Source organism: Microcebus murinus, chromosome 5, assembly GCF_040939455.1.
Source record: "Microcebus murinus isolate Inina chromosome 5, M.murinus_Inina_mat1.0, whole genome shotgun sequence".
NCBI classification, from domain to species: Eukaryota; Metazoa; Chordata; class Mammalia; order Primates; family Cheirogaleidae; genus Microcebus; species Microcebus murinus.
Window position 1 is genome coordinate 108775967 of NC_134108.1, and position 21712 is coordinate 108797678.

Sequence of the window (21712 nt, forward strand, 5' to 3'; positions counted from 1 at the left end):
TTTTATATATATATATCAGTTGGCCAATTAATTTCTTTCTATTTATAGTAGAGACGGGGTCTCGCTCTTGCTCAGGCTGGTTTTGAACTCCTGACCTTGAGCAATCCGCCCGCCTCGGCCTCCCAAGAGCTAGGATTACAGGCGTGAGCCACAGCGCCCGGCCTATAACATTTCTTTTTTAAAACGTAGACTATTCTTTTCAAATAACCTTCTTGAATCTTCCTACTTGTCCATCCCATACAATTCTTATTTCTTTTCTGAGTCTTCATGACTCAATCCACATTTGTTCTGGTATAGTGTGTTCATGTGAAATGAACAGAGAAAATGCAAAAACAGAACTAAAACATTTGGGGCAGAACCACCAAAACCTGCTAATGTGGCACAGTCTAGAGTATAGGGATCGGGGAAATTCCGTATCTTGAATCTAGAGACAACACAGGTAGAGTGGGCTTGGTGGTGCATGCTCGTAATCTCAGCTATTCAGGATGCTGAGGTGGAGGATCTCTTGAGGCCAGAAGCTCAAGGCCAGCCTGGGTAACATAGCAAAAATCTGTCTCAAAAAACAAACAAAAAAAGACAACATAGGTATAAAAGCAAAAAGTGAGACTGTTCAGCTTATTGGAGCCAGGAGAAAATGTGCATGTTTCACTTTCCATGTGGTATGGTAGATCAATAATTGGCTTATCTGCTAGAGAGCTATATTAAAATTCTTTGTTTAGTATTTGAGTTTGAAGGTCTTGTTCCAGATTACTAATACATACAATACAAATTTACAATCCAAAGGGGTGATAAGAAAATGAGAAAGCAAAGTCTTCTTTAAGCACACATCAATGCACTTTCCAACTAACTCAAATTTCAGTGATGGGAATAAACCCTCAACCCTCTACCTCAGAAGCTGTCAAGGGAAAATACTTCTTATCTATTCGGTCTTCCTCCTCTTCATCAGGTGGTGGCTTTGCTGGAGGCGGTGGACGTTCCCTCTGGAGAAGAGAAAAAAATAGGTATTTCTATTATCTCTTTTTTTAAGCATCTAACTTTTTGGCTTACCCTTATCTTAGCCCTTGGAAATGAAAAGAATAATGTAAAGAACTCCCCTGAGACACTAAAATCAAAGTTTAGTCTCTGAACAGATGGAGAACTCTGCACACATATACAATTCAATTAGCATGCTCCATGGTTTTTGATGTCTGCAGTAGAGATCATAAACACCTCTTTCACATCCTAGACCACAGTGAGAAACGCCAGCACTGAAAACACATAACTGCCTTATTAGAAAATGTCCTTCACAAATACATAAAACTTTAGTATAGGAAAATCAGTGGCTCAATGTTCAGTACTCTCTAAAAAGAGGAAACACAAGATCAAAAGAATCAACTTGTGAAATAGTTCTAACGAACCAAAGGTTTGAGGAAATAATGAGGAAAGTAATCAAGGACAAAAACATCTATTCCTGGTCGAACTTTAATGCTCTGATACAGGTCTATCCCCATTTACTAGCAACATGCTCAAAACTTATCTCTTATCCTTGGTCATCTCCTTCAATAATAAGCATTATATATCATTAGTATATGAAAATCCTATTTCATCTAAGCCCATTTTAAAAAGGAACATTTTCAGTTGTCTGCCCTTAAGCAGAGACTGGCAAGCTTTTTCTTAAAAGGCCATACGGTATTTTTTTTTATGTCAGTACTTTACAGGGGTACACGTTTTGGTTACATAATTTGCTTTTGTACAGTTTGAGTCAAAGTTGTAAGTGTGCCCTTCACCTAGTTAGTCTGCACTGTATCCATTAGGAGTGAATATACCCACCCCTCCGTCCCACCTACTTGATTTTCCTTGAGTTTTACTGCCATAGGCGTACATAAGTGTTGATCAATTAGTTCCAATTTAGTATTGAAAACACATGGTGTTTGTTTTTCCATTCCTGTCACACTTCACTAAGAAGAATCATCTCCAGTTCCATCCATACTGTTACAAAAGACACTAGATCACCATTGTTTTTTAATACTGAGTATTAAAAATGAGTAGTACTTGATGGTATACATATACCACATTTTATTAATCCACTCATGTATTGATGGGCACTTGGGTTGTTTCTGTATCTTTGCAATTGTGAACTGTGCTGCTATAAACATTTGAGTGCAAGTTTCTTTTTAATAAAATGTCTTTTTATTCCTTAGGGCAAATACCTAGTAGTGGGACTGCTGGATAAAATGGTAGATCTACTTTTAATTCTTTGAGGTATCTCCATACTACTTTACATAGAGATTGTACTAGTTTGCAGTCGTACCAACAGGGTAAAAATGTACTTTCTCTCTGCATCCTCACCAAAATCTATTGTTTTGGGCTTTTTGATAGAAGCCATTCTCACTGGAGTCAGGTGATATCTCATTGTGGTTTTGATTTGCCTTTCCTTGATGATTAAAGATGTTGAGTATGTTTTCATGTGTTTGTTGGCCATTAGTCTGTCTTCTTTTGGAAAGTTGCTCTTCGTGACTTTTGCCCACTTTTTAATGTGTTTGTTTGATTTTTTTCTTGCTGATTTTCTTGAGTTCTTTGTAGACTCTGGTTATCAGCCCTTTATCGGATGTATAGTATGCAAATATTTTCTCCCATTCTGTAGGTTGTCTATTTGCTCTATTGATTGTGTCAAAAAAGGCCACATAGTAATAAATATTTTAGGTTTTGCAGTCAACTTTGCCATTGTACTACAAAACTAGCCACAGATGTGTAAATGAATGAGTGTGGCTATGTTAAAAAAACAACAACTTTATTTATAAAAACGAGTATCTGCTCCTGACTATAGTTTGCCAACCCCTGCCCCAGAGCAAGAAACTCACTGAAAAGGAGACACTGGACTCATTATTAATAGATCATAGGCAAACAATTTCAGGAATACACAGAATGATCTTGGAGAAAGAAACCTGCTAAAAGCTGAAGAGAGCTTTGCCATTACACCTGCAGTACCTTTAGCAGCATTTATATTCTAAAGCCCTGGTCATGTTTGATAATCAGTGTTCCTGCCAAAGGGAACAGGGGCCAGAAACAAGGTGGTCTGTAGGCTCATTCCCTGGCTTGTAGGTTAGTTTACCATGCTGCTAAAACAGGAATATTTCAGAAAGCCAGGGAATAGGTGAATGCTGAGTTATGTAAGAGCCCAGGGAAATCTACAAAGAAAGATGTTTCAGGAGCTATCACAGTTAGCATTTTAGCATCCAAGATCTCTCTCTCAAAACATGCTTCACTGTTCAGTATTCTATCTTAATAAGTTGGTCATTCCCATAGTCCCTGAAACTGGGTGGGTGCCCAATGCCAACAGCTTCAAAACAGGTTTGTATGTCCAAGCCAAACAAAACTATTTATAATCAGATTTCCCATTAAGTTCCACTTTCCCCACCCTTCTTTGCTTTGAAAGTGCAGGAACCTGGTCCCAGTGGTACCTTGTAAGGAAGAGAACAGCAAAATGAGTGGGCTCATATCCTTCACCAATAAGCCAACCTTGGGAATGCAGTAGCTGAAGAAAAACAAAATGAACCACCACAACAAAAAAAGACCCATTCTAGGAACTTTCTCAAGGCTAAAAAGGCCTAGAAAGAACAATATTAAAGCCTTTTAATGGAAGAAGTGATCACCAGGGACACAGGCAGCAAACAGAAGTACCCATGAAGCCTCTTTTTTTTCTAGTGTGAAAACTTTGGACTAGGGGCCTGGAAGTACAGAGCAGATGATTTTCACCATCCACTATGTTTACTAAGATGTAGAACAGTCCCTTGGCCATAGCTAATTACCAAGGACCGGGAAAACAGCACAGCCACAACCCACACAAGTAAAAATGGCAAAGCATGCATCCCAATACCCATCCGTTTCTACTTAGCAAGCCCATAGGAGGCTGATTCCTAGAGTGGGATGGAACAAAGAGACTTGTGTAAATCAATCACAGGAACTCAGTTAACAGCAACCCTGAGCTGCTTTTTGCAAAGGCTCCAGCTCCCCCTAACGGACATCACCTGTAAATATCCATTAAAGCAAAGCTTTCCTCCACAGCTGGGTTTGCTTAAATCATTTGTGCCTAACAGTGAAAGAAGTGACAAAAACTATCTCTATCTATAGAAGCACTATGCTAGTGGTGCTTGGCATAGGTACTTGCTTTCACTATTCATGAGAAGTTTTGTCACAGTGCTTAATAACACCCACTCTGGTGGGCTATAAGTAGACTGTGGGCCTTTCCAAGATCCATACTAAAATGTTGAGACCATTTCAGGGCAGAGCAGGGTAGGGTAATGAGCCTAAAAAAAAAAAGAACACTCCAAGAGTCATCAGCCACTCCCCAGGCACACCTAAAAAGACCAAGAATGACCCAATAGCCAAAAGATCATCAAAACGGTCACAAGCCAGATTCAGACGAAAAAGGAAAGGCCAGCCTCTTCACGAAGAAATAACATATACCTGAAAATATGTCCCAAGATGGGGTCAGCACTGGGTCAGCAATGGGGTCAGCTAAACAGAGTTTAGCTAAGGGGAAGTGCATAAAACCTGAAATAATCATGCCTGGCACTGCAGGAAGGCAGGTCAGTGGGATCAGTGACTGAGGTCTAGACTCACAGCATTACCCTGGGGAAGAAGACAGGGCAGGAGTCTGTAGGACAACGTATAAGACTGGAAGGTAAAGCAAGTACAGATGGTCCCTGACTTAGGAAGGTTTGACTTACAATTTTTCAACTTTACGATGGTACAAAAGTGATACACATTCAATAGAAACCATACTTCCAGTGTCCACACAACCATTCTGTTTTTCACCTTCAGTATAGTATTCAATAATACATGTGAGACAGCCAATACTTTATTATAAAATAGGCTTTGTATTAGCTCATTTTGCCCAAGGCTAATGTGTTTTGAGCACATTTAAGGTAGGCAAGGCTAAGTAAGCTACGATGTTCAGTAGGTGGGATGCATGAAATGCATTTTTTTCATGTGTGATTTCAACCTGCATCTCTGGCATTAAATGCATTTTTGACTTATGATATTTTCAACTTAATGATGGGTTTACTGGGATGTAATCCCACTGGAAGGTGAGGAGCATCTGTTCTAGAGAAAGAAGCAGTAAGATGGGAAGGTGGGCCTTGAGAAGGAAAAACTCAGAGTTGTTCTCATCCTATTAGCGCAACGGCCAGAGGCCGTTATAATTGGATAAAGCCAGAACACCAGAAAGTAATAAATACAGTATCTGCTTAAGCCTTGCTACAACTCTGCTGAATATACAACCTGCCCTCCAGTTCCTCAAGGGCAAATGGATGGTGAGTGTGTCCTTGGAATAGACAGGAAATCATTTCAGTGAGCTTCTTCCACTGTATGCTTCTACTTTCCAGAGAGAAAACAGACAATACACAGCAAAGATCTCAAAGGCAGCACTAAGGCTACATAGAAATAAAATGCTTTAATTTGCTCTAAGGCCAATGGAGTAATGGAAAGATGCAAACTGGTTATACTGAAATTGGGAAAACCAAAACTCTACCTCAACACAGTCCGTGTAGTTTACCACACTGAGCGAGAGAGACCCGGCAGAGCCCCGCGAGGAAGAGCAGAAGGAGCCGGCCCCAGGCCTTTGACACAGGAGCAGCACCAGGGTCACATTGCTCTCCCCAGGGCCCCCGCGGCACAGGCACCAGCCAACACAGCCCCCAGGAGGTCAGGGCCCGGGCCACATACAGGCCTCACTCCAGCAGTTCTCACTCCTGCTGCCTCGGCCTCCTTGTTCACGGAGTCTCGGTCAGACGATCGCCCGCTGGCCATGCTGTCTAACGAATGGCAGGAGACAGCGTTGTACAGCGCCTCATAGGGACCCTCCTCTTCAGCATTTGTGTCAAAATTGATAATCAGTTCAGTCACTGCTTTCTCCACATCACCTGAAGGGGAGGTTGGAGGGCAAGAGAGTCAATAAAAGGGGAGCACAATCTCGGGTTCCAACCACTGCAGCCGCCCAAAGCCGCTTCCGCCACCTAAATTCTAACACTATCCCAGAGCAGGAAAACGATTATCTTCCTCCATGGATGGGGAGAAAGAGTTTCAGCTGTTCTTTATACCCTGAGATCTGAACAGATTTTTCTCTAATCCAATATGGAAAACCCTTGACATGTATAAGAGGTACCTCCTAAGACCTCAAAATCCCCAAATACCTCAACACATGATAGCGTAGACATAACCCATAAAATGCAACAACATGTAACTGAAAAACTTAAGCAATCCTTTAAATTCTTTAATACGAGCCTCCATGTGCTCAGGCAACATGGAACACAGCACAGCCTTTCTGAGACAGGGGCGTTGTCCCGCTGTCAGCCTCCCTTGCTGGCTAACTAACACCCTCAGAAACCTGACTGATGCTGGGATCCAAACTGGTAGCTCTGCAAAATTACTGTTAGAGACAAGGCATCTCTGGGTCACTTTCAAACAGTCAAAATCATTAATGCAAAATCCTTGAAAGCTAGGAGTTTAGTGAATGACTAATCTCATTACTAGCAGATTATAACATCAAGAAAAAAAGTGCTTGGGGGGGGGGGAACAAGGAATCCACAGTGAAGACAGGCTGGGCACACTTTAACCCTTACATCTCTGCACTCTTCTAGAAAATTCCTTTCCCTTTTTCATTTTTAGCTTTGTTCTGTTTTTCTAGCCTTCTTTATTGTATATTTGGGGAAAAGTTTCAGTCAGTCTTTGTCTTTCATTATATTAAGGACCCAAAAGGCTGCTCAATAAATCTATTAATAAAAAGGTGGATACTAATAATGGATAGGCCGGACTGCCTACACCTGCATACAGACCAAATTTATTTGCCAAGTGATGCACTACCAAAATCTGCCATGCACAACAATCAGATGACACTCATTTAATATTTACTGTGGGTCAATTATGCATAAGGCACTACAGTGTATTAGAAAAAGGTTTCACAGAGATCTAAATTCACCTTGAGATGATTCTCTCTATTATGCATCCCAGGGTAGATCTCATAGAGCAGTAAAAATGGATAATAAAATAAAGTAGGAAATAAGCAGCCCGTAGGGAAAGGCCTAAACCATATCCAGTAAAACTTGATATAGTAGTGGGGGAAAAAAAAACCCAAAGATAAACTTAAGTACTCAACACCCTCCTAAATTATTTGAGATTTTTCCATTCTGCCCAAGAATGTTCAATTCTTTTCAAACTGAGTGCCCCTTTACTGGCAGAGAAGAGTTACCTTACCCTGAGACTTCTGTGATACGGAGTCCAAACTGGAGATGAGAGGTGGCTGGGGTGTGGGAGTTTTATCCACCTCTTTTGCACTTCTTTTTCCAGTCATATGATCTACATGGAAATATTTTTTTTTAAAAGCTGCACCAAATACAAATGCCTAGGTTTGGTTAGTGTCCCCTGGTCACCCAGACAGAGAGATGGAGTGATACCTTCAATTAGTGCTGCTATCTGCTGGCTCTTTTGAGAAGGCAGCTCCCGGACAGTGTCTAAAGCAGTCAGTCCACGGTTATCTTTTATGTTGACATCAATTCCTAGAAAAGGCACACCAGGTGGACCAGGGGAGTAAGCATTTTCAAGCCAGGCACAAAGAAGGTCAAATTCAAGGACACCTAAGGCTCCCAGCAGCATGACCAACATTTTTCATCCAAAGCCATTTAATCCAGCTATTCAAGAACAATTGACACATTTGTAATCAACCGGTAGAGACACACATATTGGGTTCAAAATGCAGCCAGCAAAAATCCTCCTCTGGGGAGGTTAGGGAGAAACAATCCCCACCCTGGCATGCGGTGTAGACAAGAGCACTGCCGACCTCTCACCTGCAGCCAGCAGGATTTGCACCACATCGGTCTTGCCAAACAAAGCAGCCTCATGCAAAGCACTGCCCATCTCCGTCTGGAAAGCAAACGAGAGCGCAGAGCAGGATGTCATCAGAACAGTTTGGTGTGGCTTCACACGACAAACGGGACAGAGATGAGAAGGGGCACAAAATAAAATAAACCACACAAAGCCCTCTATCATTATCTTTCCAACTTTTCTTATATGGATTCCAAAACCATGATCATGGCCCACACACCAAGGCTGTGTGTGTGCCACCAGCAGGCCACATGTGAATAAGGACACAGTTACTTTTAGAGCCACCTATTGGTCAGACTCCTCAAAATTCTACCTTCCTAGATGGAAGGAGCAATGAGCGGACAAGTACAAGGGAAGAAAAACACCTTCACTTTAAATGCCGTTTGGTCAACGCCAAGCCCAAGGAATCATTCATCTGAATAGGAAGGCTAAGTCTCCTGGTGCAGTATCGGGTCGATGTGACCTTGGAGGTGTTAAACGGTGGCAGTGGGTACACATGTAAAGGAAGATAATGAAACTTTTCTAATTCTGAGATAGTCCATAAGCACATCTTTTCAGAGTTTAATGACTACATATTATACCCTGAAAAGAAACAAACAAAAAAATAGACTCACTGAGGGAGTTCATTTGTTTCTAAAGTTTCACATTAAAACGAGTCAACAATGGAAGCATTTGCAACATGATGTGAAATGTGCTGAATAAAGAACACAGCCCAGCAGCACGGTCTTGTGCCCTTTCCAAACTGACTAAATCCCCTGAAGGCTGGAAGGCGCAAACTCCCACCCTGCTACCTGGTAGTTGCTGTCCATGCCAGCATCAAGGAGGATCTGGACCACGGCTTTGTGGCCGTTCCTTGCTGCCAGGTGCAGAGGGGTGTGCTTCTTAGTGTTACAGCTCAAGAGGTTGGGGTGCGCATTGAGGAGCATCTTCACCACCTCCAGTCGCCCATAAAGTGCTGCCAGGTCCAGAGGTGTCTCGAACTTGTTGTTGCGCATGGTAGGGTCCGTAAGCTCCTCTAAGAGCACCTTCACCACCTCCGTGTGGCCATACTGTGCTGCACAATGCAGGGCCGTTTCGTTGTCATTGTTCTAAAGGGTTAACAAGTAGATCACATCAGAAAGGTAACTGGCACACTGGCACCTGACTGGGACAATCACATGTAAAACCACTGAAATTCAAATGAAAAAATAGCAGTAATACTTGGGAACTAATACGAGTGAGAATCTAGGCGTATTTCCCCACACCAGCCTGACTGCTCCAATCAGCCACATCCTTTCCCAGTAACCACAAGAGGGGAGCAGCCATCTCCTAGGCATTGGCAGTCCCCTGTGTGCCACGAAGGAAGTGTCTCCAGATTATAAGGAGAGTGAACATTTGGTAGAAGCCCTGGCACAGATGAACACCAATAATATCACTGCCACTGTTGCATTTTAAACTTCAAGTGGTTTTACAACAATTTATACTTGTTTAACCCTGTGGTTCTCGTTCTGGATTTGTCAGCCATCCACTGCCTCACACATAAGCTTTTTTAAAAAAGTTTGTCATCTGTGTAGTTTCTTGCATGCAAATCAATCAGCCAACAATGAAAGGAACACAGCAGAGCACCAAAATCACTCTCAGGTATCAGCCAAACAGCCACTTCCAGGGGAGGGAAGCACTGGGGCTCAGTCATGGGGAGCAGGGCCCCTGCACTGCACTGAGCGGCCTCCAGGCGCCTGTACCGACCAGGCATGCAGCAGCTACTTCATTAAAACAGCAGCCAGCTCGGGGAGGGGTTTCTCATGTAAAAAAGATGCAATCAGACACTGGAATGTTTTGTATGAGAGGTGCAAAATATTCAAATGTAACACTATCATCTATTCAAACTTATAACTCATAGTCCTCTAATGCCAATTTTGTTTCAAACGAAAGACAGAATCTAGGATAAAATGGGAGAATTTTTTGCTTTATCAACCATCAGTAGCAAAATGTTAGTCACTCCAATTGTGCTCTTTCTTTTACTACTACTGACAACGTATAATTAGAGGAGAAATAAAATTATTTCCATGACCTCTCCCTTTTGAGAAGCACTAATGAAAATAATTCTCCCACAAGATTTGAGAGTCCTGAATTTAGCCAGGAGGCTTCTGTAACTTTTGGGAAACAAACTTAAGAGGGGGTTTGTGCATCAAGTCAATATTGTGCACCTTTCACTGGTCAAAAGGTAAAAATTAAATGTTTCTACAATTACTTTAATTCTATTAATAACATTAAAAGTAACAGATTAGGAGTTACCCAAACATGCATGCAATTCCATCTGCTTTTGATCTGGCATTTGACTGCATCATTTTTTTCCAGCTATACCAAGTATACCGGAAAGATCCAGAGCTGCTGGGACGAAGGCCCCAAAAGGCCTGAATTATGGCAAAGAAAAATTTAAAAATGAAATAAGGACAGAAAAAGGTGGTAGCAGGAGCCACATGCAAAGATTAATGCACACAGATAAACAGAGATACACAGGAAGCTTCACGGAGCTCAAACACAGCTCAAAGAGGGCAGCTGCCGAGAAAGTGCAGACAGCCTTCCCTGGCCACGGAACACAGCCTGCCAGCAACAGCCTCCTGCTATACAGCTGGGCCCCCAGCAGCGAGTCCCACAGCAACCTAAAAGTCTGGAGCAAGGAGAAATGCCGGGCAAAAAGCAAGCCCCTGAGGTTCCCTGTGCCAAACAAACCCTATGGAACACTCATTTAGAATGTCCATTTCTTATTAAACTAAGACATGAGTTCCCTGAGCAAACTTAAGACTTGTCACTTCACTTTCTCATGATGAAAGGACAGCTACATCAACAAAAACTCACAAGATCTTTCTGTACAGTGATTCTGGGGCTGTGTGGCAACCTGAAGAAGTTGAAGAGGATTCTTTGGATTTTACATCTCAAGGTTCGTGTGACAGCAAGGGCCAAGAAAGTTAGCGTATTCTTATTAAAACTCCAATCCAGAAAAACTTCTGTTTACTCAGAAGCAAATACTACTGTATCCTTTATGTCCAAGTTGTCTTCCAAAAACCAGAATAATTTGTCTTGATTTTATAAAAAGTATACCATTAGGGTCTAAAGCACTGTAAAACTCTAAACCATTCAGCAAGAAAAAAACAAAAAGGCTGGGCAAGATGGCGTACACTTATAATCCCAGCACTTTGGGAGGCTGAGGCGGGAGGACCACTCAGGTGAAGAGTTTGAGATCAGCCTGGGCAACATAGCGAGACTTCGCCACTACAAAAAATTTAAAACGTTAGCTGGGCGTGGTGGCACCCGCCTGTAGTTCCAGCTACTGGAGAGGCTGAGGTGGGAGGATTGTTTGAGCCCAAGAGTTCAAGGTTACAGTCAGCTATAATTGGTGTCACTGCACCCTAGCCTGGGTGACAGAGTAAGACTCTGTCAGAAAGAAAGAAAAGTCTTCTCTATTTCTTTTTTGCCAGAATGAAGGCAGCTGCCACAAAGCTACCCTGCTAAAGGCCAGGTCTTGATTAGTACTGGTAAATTTCCTGCCTTGTGTTAAAAATGGTCTAACCACATCTCCACAGAAAGCTATGCTGATATGCACAGTGCAGGGAGCATCTTACTTAGGTTTCAGTCTCACCAGACATAGTCTGGTAACAATAATACTCATTTTATGTCTGTGGTGACCACATCTTTCTACCACTGAACACAGGCCCTCACAATGACCTCTTAGTACGGTTTCTCCTTTGAACCTGACAACTGTCAGGGCAGAAGCTATCAGTGGTTCTCGAACAAGCTTCATTTTGGAATTACATAGAAGATGGGAGCTTAAAAATAACTAGTAGGAGGTCCAACCCCAGATTTGCCAAGGTAGCACCTCAGAGCGTAAGGCCCAGGAAACTATTATGAAGTGCTGATTCATGGACCCACAGGAAAGAGAAGTATTCTAAGGAGAAGCACAGATTCCTTTTTATACTCTCTCCTTTTTACACCTTCCAAATCATACCACAGGTGCTTATAACACCTCAAGAGTTCCAGAATCATATTACTATGAGTCTGGACTGAGGAAGGGGAAATGCAATACCCACATTCTCCCTAAAGCCTTTGCACAAACTCTCCATTCCTACCCATCTTGCAACTCACTTACATTTTTCCTTGCCATGGTCAGTCCTTCTAAGTAGGGATCCCTATGTGTACCCCTTAAATATGGAAACTCCACTCAATGTCTAAACCCATTATATAGATGCTTTACTACGGACAGTAGATAATTGTACAGAAACATTTCCATAGCCTTTCTCTTCTTGGAACTATTTCAGGACTATCACCTCCCAGTGTTTAGATTATAACCCAACCCACCGTACATTTATCCACTGTTGACAGATGCCCAACATAGGGACAGCTAGCCTACAGCTCTCGACAGCAACAAAAGTATAGGTTCTACCATGTCATAACTGAAAAGAAAGGAAAAACTGGGTCTACTGAGATTGAGACAACATAGGAGAAATATGAGAACCGAGTCCACTATGTGGAAGAAGAGCTAGACTTACTCTGTAATGCTCTGGAAAGCAGAACTCCGACCAAAAGATGGAAGATTTAGGAAGACAGATGTCAACCAAACTTAAGAAACTGAAAATCAATGGAATCCAAAAACAGGCTACCAAGTAATGAATTTTGTTATTAGGAAAAACAAACAAATGAATAAAATAAGGAATAAATGGCCCACCTTTTGGTCAATAGAAGAAAAATATTTCTGGTCTGGATAGAAAGCTGGTCTAGCTCAGTGGTTCTCAAACCAGCTTCATTTCATCATCAAGAATGAGACAAGCTGGCCGGGCGTGGTGGCTCACGCCTGTAATCCTAGCACTCTGGGAGGCCGAGGCGGGCGGATTGCTCGAGGTCAGGAGTTCAAAACCAGCCTGAGCAAGAGCGAGACCCCGTCTCTACTATAAATAGAAAGAAATTAATTGGCCAACTAATATATATAGAAAAAAAAATTAGCCGGGCATGGTGGCGCACGCCTGTAGTCCCAGCTACTCGGGAGGCTGAGGCAGGAGGATTGCTTGAGCCCAGGAGATTGAGGTTGCTGTGAGCTAGGCTGATGCCACGGCACTCACTCTAGCCTGGGCAACAAAGCGAGACCCTGTCTCAAAAAAAAAAAAAAAAAAAGAATGACAAGCTGACGTCATGTACGTTGTGCTATGATGTACTACAAAGGACCTAATATCACTTCTGTGGTATTCCTGCCAAAAATGTATAACCTGAGCAAATATTAGACAAAGCTAAACTAAAGGACAGTCTAGAAAACAACTAGGCTATGCTCTTAAAAATGTCAATGTCATGAAAGACTAAGAAAGGCTTAGGGAACTGTTCCACATTATGTCTGATCCTGGATTGGATCTTGGACCAGAAAAAAAAAAAAAAAGCTCTAAAAGGCATTATTGAGATGATTGGTAAAATTTGAACATGGATCCTATATTAGATAACAATATTGTATCAATGTTGAATTTTCTGGCTGGGCAAGGTGGCTCACACCTATAATCCTAGCACTCTGGGAGGCTGAGGCAGGAGATCGCTTGAGGTCAGGAGTTCAAGACCAGCCTGAGCAAGAACAAGACATTATCTCTACTAAAATTAGAAAAATTTAGCCAGATGTGGTGGTGCATGTCTGTAGTCTCAGCTACTCGGGAGGTTGAGGCAGGAGAGTCGCTTGAGCCCAAGTTTGAGACTGCAGTGAGTTGTGATGATGCCACTGCACTCCGGCCAGGGTGACAGAGTGAGACAGTTATCTCGAAAAAGAAAAAAAAGTTGAATTTTCTAGATTTAATAATTATATTGTGGTTTTTATAGTGAATTGTCTTGTTCTTAGGAGATTTAGGTTGAAGACCTAATACTAAATTAAAGTAATTAGGGTTAAAGAGTTAAAATGTCCGTGACTTAATCTCAGTTCATCATCAGCTACAACAATTTTACACACACACACACACACACACACAAAGAGAAAAAGCAAATGTAGTAAAATGTTAACAAGCAGAGTAATAAGAACTGCAGTTCCACTGTGTTATTCTTACAACTTTTTATAAGTTAGAAATTTTTTCAAAATAAAGTTTTTAAAAGCTTGCCAGGTGATTCTGATGAAACCAGACAAGCTGATTGCATTTGGAGACAATCTAGATAAAACTCCAAGTCCCTTCCAGCTATAAGACTGAATTATTTTTTAAGTGTAAAAAAACTAGATCTTGGCCGGGCGCTGTGGCTCACGCCTGTAATCCTAGCTCTTGGGAGGCCGAGGCGGGCGGATTGCTCAAGGTCAGGAGTTCAAAACTAGCCTGAGCAAGAGCGAGACCCCGTCTCTACTATAAATTGAAAGAAATTAATTGGCCAACTGATATATATATAAAAAATTAGCCGGGCATGGTGGCGCATGCCTGTAGTCCCAGCTACTCGGGAGGCTGAGGCAGAAGGATCACTCGAGCCCAGGAGTTTGAGGTTGCTGTGAGCTAGGCTGACGCCACGGCACTCACTCTAGCCTGGACAACAAAGCGAGACTCTGTCTCAAAAAAAAAAAAACAAAAAAAAAAACTAGATCTTCCCTAATAGTAATTTGACCATTGCTCATTTTATGATATTCATACTAAGTTAAAATTGTTTTAAAAAGTGGGAAATTAACCAATTTTCATAGTTTTACCTTAGCTAAGGATGATTTACATTTGGCTGGTTCACGTTCACTTGTTGGAAAATAACTTCCAAAAAAGACACCTTAATCTTTACAGCTGCCTGGTGGAACTTAGCACTCAAAAGCATTTTATCAAAAACAATTTCTAGACATAGCCAGATCAGTGAAAATCCAATATTTGAATGAGTTTAAGAAGGGTTTGCATTCTCAGAATCTAGCTTTATCCCTTAATGTAGTTTGCATCATTTGGCCTTTCAGGGTATAGGGAAAAAGGCAAATTGCAGAATTTCCAAAGACAGAAGAATATTCTTACTATATTTAATTTACTTTTATGTGTGCAAAATTAAAAGATAGGAAAATGTACTTTTAAGAACCAAAGTCTCGGCCGGGCACGGTGGCTCACACAGCACTCTGGGAGGCTGAGGTAGGAGGATCACTTGAGGTCAGGAGTTTAAGACCCGGCTGAGCAAGAGTGAAACTGTCTCTATCAAAAATAGAAAAATTTAGCTAGGCATGATGGCGTGTGCCTGTAGTACCAGCTACTGAGAGGAGGCAGGGTGGGGCTGATGTAGGAGGATCGCTTGAGCCCAGGAGTTTGAGGTTGTAGTTGGCTATAATGACACCTCTGCACTCTACCCAGGGTGGCAGAGCGAGACTGTCTCAAGAAGCAAACAAACAAATCCAAAGTCTTACCCTTTAACCAAAGCTTTATAAGTTAACTAAACTGAGCGGGAAAATAATCACTTTAAGGTCCCTCCCCACAAAAGGAAACCCTATACAGATTAACTTAGCAATGTTTCCTTAAGCATCATCTCCTAGTAAGAAGAACAGATTCCAAAATGCCTTTTCAGGAATACAGTATATACACTTTTAAGAATTAGGAACCTCAAATATTAGTTACCAGATACAGTTACCAGATATTTCTACTTTATGTACATTATCTTATTTAAACTTAAAACAATCCAGCAAGGTAGATGGTGGTACCCTATTTTGCAGCAGAGGAGACTGAGGCTCAGAGAAACCAAGCAACTTGCTTAAGTGCACAAAACCAGTGTTAGCCCAGAAGTCTCACTCAGGTCCGTCATGAAAGCCTATAACTTAGCAGTTTTCTGCTCTAACGCTCTATTTACCTCCCACAAAAACAAAGACAGCTAAGTAAGATTATCTTCCTATTCAGAAGATTAGAAAATACAATTTAAAGAGTGTGCCAAAGCAGAGCTGAAGTGTTCCACCACCTCAGGCCAAACTGCTTCTCCACTATCAAGGCCCAACAGCTGAAGAAAACCTAAAGGCCTGCCTAGGTCCAGCCCACAGGGAGCTTCGTTTGCTAAATCAGTATTTCTCAAAGAAAAGCATGAAGTATCTGCGTTGAGTTTGGAAACACAGAGAAGTGCCTTGTGTTTCCCTTCCCTGAGGTGGCTACATTTAGAGCATGTACAAGGCAGCTAATGTGGATAATGCACTGTCTCAAGCAAACTGGAGATTGTTGCCAAAAAGCAAGCTTCACCAGAGTAAAATCGCCCATCCAGAGCAGCAGGTGAGAGCACTGAGGAAATACCGCCATCCAATTGACAAGCTTTGCTGCTCTGATGTGGGGAGGGCCAGAGGGCCAGACGTCCCCAGGTCTATCAGACCACACTTGCCCCCGCCTCACAGGGACGGAGGCTCAAGGCAAGTGCCCTGCCTGCTCCTGCAATGCCATTTCCTTCTTCAGAGCCCTTCATGGGCCAAGAGTGATCAAGCAGAGAGAGAAGCTAACAGCTTGGAGAGACGGGACTGCAGCTTTACAGCATCAGGCAGAAACGCACACACTCCAGAAAACGAGAGGGAGAGGCAAGCAACAGCTTTTAAAAGAATAAAACAGAGTCACCCATTTCCTTTCCCCCATATCTCCACCATTAGCTATTGAAACCTGAAAGAAAATCAGATTCAATTTCAAAAGACATGTAGAAAGTAAACTAAAAAAAATTTAATTCCAGGAAGCACAATTGAATCATTTTTTCTGTGCTTAGTAAAAAGTAAGCTAATATGTTTGACAGCTTTTGTTTTTAAAAATTTAAATTATTTTAAAAATCATAATAGTAAATAAAGCATATAATATGGTCCCTTCTACTTCCTCATTCCTGCCACTTTAGATATTCCAGAAAAAGTGCCCAACCTTTCCCAAATTAGTATGGGTTTTAAAAATAAAATCAAAACCCACTGCAGCTGCATTTTCCCATTCCCAGACAAGCCAAAAGCAGATGGGCTGGTGCAGGCAAGAGTTAGGGTGATGAGGAGAGCCTGAGTGGACAAGAGTGGAAGCCAGAGAGGGCCAAAGAGGAGGTGCAGCTTGGAGAAATGATGCAGAGAAACCCTGGCAGCAAAGTACACACCTTGGCATTGATATAAGGGTCAAAGGGGCCGTACTTTTTGAATTCTTTGATCTCAAGAGCATTCTACAAAAAGGAGAGGAAAAGAAAATGTGATGATAAAATGGATGAAATATATCAAAGCAATACACAGCCCCGTGGGGGTCTGACATTAGAACAACTTGGATCTGCCTGCTGGATGCCTCAGAGGGAAGTTAATGGGGAAGACAACCTCCAGGGCACCTCGCTTGTTATCCCCTTTAATGCAAGCATCCAACTGCACCACGTTAATTGTTTTTAAATAAATCAATGTCATAACCACTACTTAGATCTATTAAGGTCTTCACGCTACTGTGGACATTTTGCCCAGCCCCTGCCCACCGGATACTCAAAACACTGGGCTGGTGTCCCACCTATCAACAGATACTCCAGGCAGGTGGCAGCTGTGAGCAGGTTAAGCTAGCATACTCAAGTGGCTCAAAACTCCAAGCAGCTGTGTTCCAAGGCAAACGTGAACAAAGACAGGATTAGAAATGGTTGCTGAAAATTTCTTAAATGAGGACTTTAATGGGTGTAGCAGTTTTTTCAACATTGAAGACTATTAGTTACAAGCAAACTTCATTATACATTTCCTCCAGAGAAGAGAAATGACCACTTTAGCCAGGAGGAATAAAATTGCATTTAGATTCTAAAGAAACAACTTTCATTCCCAGATGTTATAAACAAACATCCTCATTGACAATCTTAAATGTCTATTGCTCACCTACCCAGAAAATACAGCCCAAAGGGAGAAGGGAAGCTGATGAACAGCTATGTACACACAATCTCCAAATGGAGAGATTTGGGAGCACTGCTTTAATGTTCTCACACCTCAGAATGAAGCTGTCCTTCTCAGAATCAAGGTCATGCTTTTAACAGCTCACTGAGAACTGCATGTGTCTTGTTGATGATGGACTTGCCAGGATGATTTCTTATTTTTTGAAGAAAAACCTTGATCTAATTCTACATGTAACTTAATAATCTCCTCTTGGCAAAGTCATTAGGAAAATAGTCTTAAGCTTATTGAGAAAGACCAGCATCTCCCTCAACCAAGCAACTGAGAAAAGTACCTGCTTCGGTTCAGAGCAGACAGGAAAAAGAATGGCTTGTTTCATAAGGAAACCCCAACTCCTTTCATACTGGCACAGAACCTCCAACCCAAACGATAGGGAGTTATAAGAGGCTTGTCTAAAACTTGGATAATTCAAGTATAATTTTCTCAAAGGAATAAATGTGAAGAAGAGGAGGATTATTCTCAGAGTACCTAAATCCATGGCCATTATAAGGTTATTTTTGCCCAAATCCTGCCTTTTTTATTTTCTATGAATTATCTCTGCTTTTTCAAAGCATGTTCACTCTTAAATTAACATCAGAGGACATCATGGAAATGATCTTCAGTCCACCGAATCACCTCTGACCTCCACTCACGTGTTTCTGATCTGTGAGTTCATTTCACAGCACTAGCGTGCATACTTCCACTTCTGCAAGTTCTACTGTATGTAAAACAGCATGGTTCTCACAGTACGGAAAAACACTGGGAAAGCTGCATGGCCATGTCGACGGCATAAGCACAATTTACAATTAATTAAGCCCACAAGTTTGAAATTGACTATGCAATTTTAAATGATTCACATTATTTAAATGTTTGCACATAAAGTGAGTACAGTTAGTTAGCCCTTCATATCCTTGGGTTTGATATAGTTTGATAAGCAGATATAAAGGGCCTGCTTTGTATATTTTTATTATAGTACTATTCCAAATTTGCAGGCGTCAAATGCTTATAAAATGCATCCTTGCAGTATAACTTGTCCTCAAAACACTAAGAGGAGTAAAACTGGGAAGAGGGGAGTCACAGTTAGGGTATGGAAGAGCTGGTTCCCTGAGATTTCAGTTATTGGACTGAGATGGTGATAGGGCTGCCACATCTGGCTGCAGCTGAATGGAGGGAGAAAAACCTCCCTTCCTTCCGACCTGTTCATTGACTCTGGTGTGTGAAGGCCCTTGATGGATGAGCAACCTCACTATCTGGGCATCTCCTTTCCAGGCTGCCAAATGCAGAGGGTAACAGCCTTTAGAGTCAGCCACATTGGTCAGCGCATCATTCCTCAGAAGAACTTCAACCACGTCCCTAGAAGGCAAAAATCAATCATCAGTTTGCAGAACTCCTAAGTGTTTCTTGCTAACAGCTCTTCACATTTGTACAGCACAAAGCCCTTTTACAGATATTATCTCATTTGACTCCCCTGTCTCCACCTGAGTGCATAGCCCAAGCTTTTCCTTTTATTCCATGAGCTACTTGTACAGCTGCTGTTAGGAAAATGAACCATCTTTTTTTTTCCCCCTGCCCAATATTACCTGCAAGAAAGAACCATCTTGAGTCATGCTAAGCTGACTCCTCACCTCCCTGTTTAGACTTTCTTGATAATCTATTTTCCTCAACTTTGAAAATGTCTGGATTCCTAGTCGAAACCTTACAATGTTTCCTTTTCTGTGTTGTTTAAACAGCACTCAGGGATAGAATTTGGATAAAAGTAGTCATACAAGACAAATATCATTATTCACCACATTATTCAGAGCATTTAGAGATGTGGGAGCAGAAAGCAGAGAGGCAAGGCAGAAGAAAAGTTGTGTGCAAATATAAGCCAGACACACATGGTATCATTTGATACCTCCAGAAAGAGGGACTTGGATTTCCTCTTGGTGATACTTCTAATTTAACAGACTTAAGTGTATAATTACCCCTATGCACATGGGGTCAAAGAAACTCTCCACTGTAAATAAAGACAGATCTGGAGATGAACTTGGCTGACAAACTACAGTCATTTAAGTTCAAGATTCACTTTAATTTAGGTTACCTCACCATTTATGTGAGATGGGGTCACTACAGATTTCTTTTTAGCTTTATCTAAGATGGCGATAGAAACTTACTGAACTTATATTCATATTCATATATTGAACTTACATTCAATATATGTTAGAAAAGTTTAATGTTGAAGAAAACAACCTCTGCCTCTTTTTGGCATCTTGGAGTCAATCAGACTGGGCCAAATATTGGACAAGCGATATAGTAAGGTGGCAAAGGCCCTGCTCCTTGCTCAGAAAAATCTAAAATGGTTCAAATAATCCCTCCTTATAAAAACGAAACTCCTACTGCTTATCTCCTATAGTACTTTGTTTTCTTTAACACCCTCTATTTGGATACACTCTGGTTTTTATTCTTCAACATCCTGGCAAAGCCACACACTGTGCCCCATGACCACGCCTGCCCCTTTACCTTGCCACTGGAAGGGCAGCTCCCCAGTGATGTAGGCCTATGCCCCTCTCGACCTCCCCCAACGCACACCTGCTCCAGAACACTTTCCACACAAATCCCACCTGATTCCTAATACCCTCTCTATATTTAAGATAATTACATAGGCCATTTTATGTATTTTTTCCCTTTAAAAATGGCTCTTGTCTAGAGGGCTATGAGGAAAGAGGAAAGAATGGTAGGCAAGAAGACGGAGGAAATAAATAACTAAAAGACAACAAGTTTCTCATGGCTACTCAGTCTATCTTCAGTTTATCTAGGGGTGAGTTACCTAATAGATTCCAGCCCCTTTATGTTCTGGCTGCCCCAAATTTGATCTTCATACTTACATCATTATGTGGCACTGGAACATTCTAGAGGGGAAAAGAACAAGCAGAAGAAAAGCTAAAACTTAATCTTTGGCTAAAGGTGGGGTGTGGAAATATATCTAAATTATACACTGGAGAGAGACTGGGGAATTCTGGATGGACTGAATTTAGGCTTGTTTTTCTCTGTTCTCAGTGCCACAGCTTAGCAAACCTTGACAGGAAGTGAAAAAGACAACGTCAAGGCCTGGTTCTCCAGGGTGGGGCAGGAACGCAGCACAGCAATACTTACTTATGGCCATTCAGAGCAGCATGGTGCAGGGGTGTGTAGCCAGTGCTGTCAACACAGTTCACATTTGGACCTCTCCACATGCTATCAGGGAAAAAAGAGAGATTTCACAGACTGAAGTCACAAACCAACATTAGAGACAGCTAGCTACTTTGAAAAAATTTCTGTGTGGTGTTTAACCACACTGGTTATTTCCAAGTGACTCCTGATAAAGGACAGCAGCTTCACATTACAGAACTGCATAGCACTGAGGGCACACGTGGTCTGCTGAACCAGTCAAGTGTCAAGACAACTGTGTCATCATTTAAGAGCCTGTTCTTCTGTACCCTTCTTCTCATCTGTAACTTCATTATTCACTCAGCCTGGGACTCATACTTCTGAGTACTCCCAGGATTACAAAAACAGCTCATTGAAAGGTCATCGAAAATATCATAGGACCAAGCCACTCAGCCTGTCACAGGTGCTGAGCACCCACCCCCATGCTGGTGACTAAAGGCTTGAGAGAGAACTCAACACAGACCAGATAATCAAGACGATTCAATCAGCAAGGATCAGGATTTAAAACACACCAGGATACGTGTTTTAAGATGCAACAGACAATTTTGTCTTTCCTTTGTAAATATGTCTTATTAGTAATTTTAAAAAATCAGAATCTATAATTTGTCTTATTTAACTCAGAAATACCATACTAAGGAAGTCAAATATGGCCTTATTTAATCCTCAAAGCCTTAATTCTTATTTGTTTCATACCTTACTGTATCAGTCAGAGCTTCTAAAATAATATTAAGTAGCAGAGGGTAACCTTGTTTGTCCCTGTTTCTAATGAGAATAAGTATAATGGTTTGAAGTAGATACTCTGTAACATGTAAAGGAAGTATCCTATTCTTTTTCCAAAAAATATTAGAC

General features: G+C 41.6%; 1 protein-coding gene across 4 annotated transcripts in view; it reads right to left on the minus strand.

Annotated features, from left to right (window-relative positions):
- ANKS1A (ankyrin repeat and sterile alpha motif domain containing 1A) overlaps positions 1 to 21712 on the minus strand; it is a 189187-nt gene that overhangs the window by 92247 nt on the left and 75228 nt on the right. For 3 of the 4 annotated variants that reach the window (XM_012746750.3, XM_012746757.3, XM_012746749.3), the window contains exons 2-10: positions 20810 to 20890; positions 18874 to 19030; positions 16888 to 16950; positions 8652 to 8948; positions 7824 to 7899; positions 7434 to 7535; positions 7234 to 7335; positions 5707 to 5903; positions 888 to 980 (exon numbers count right to left, since the gene is read on the minus strand). In XM_012746750.3, the coding sequence (XP_012602204.2) occupies positions 888 to 980; positions 5707 to 5903; positions 7234 to 7335; positions 7434 to 7535; positions 7824 to 7899; positions 8652 to 8948; positions 16888 to 16950; positions 18874 to 19030; positions 20810 to 20890 (1168 nt within the window). The remainder of the gene's footprint in view (positions 1 to 887; positions 981 to 5706; positions 5904 to 7233; positions 7336 to 7433; positions 7536 to 7823; positions 7900 to 8651; positions 8949 to 16887; positions 16951 to 18873; positions 19031 to 20809; positions 20891 to 21712) is intronic. The other variant, XM_012746752.2, reaches the window with a different exon arrangement.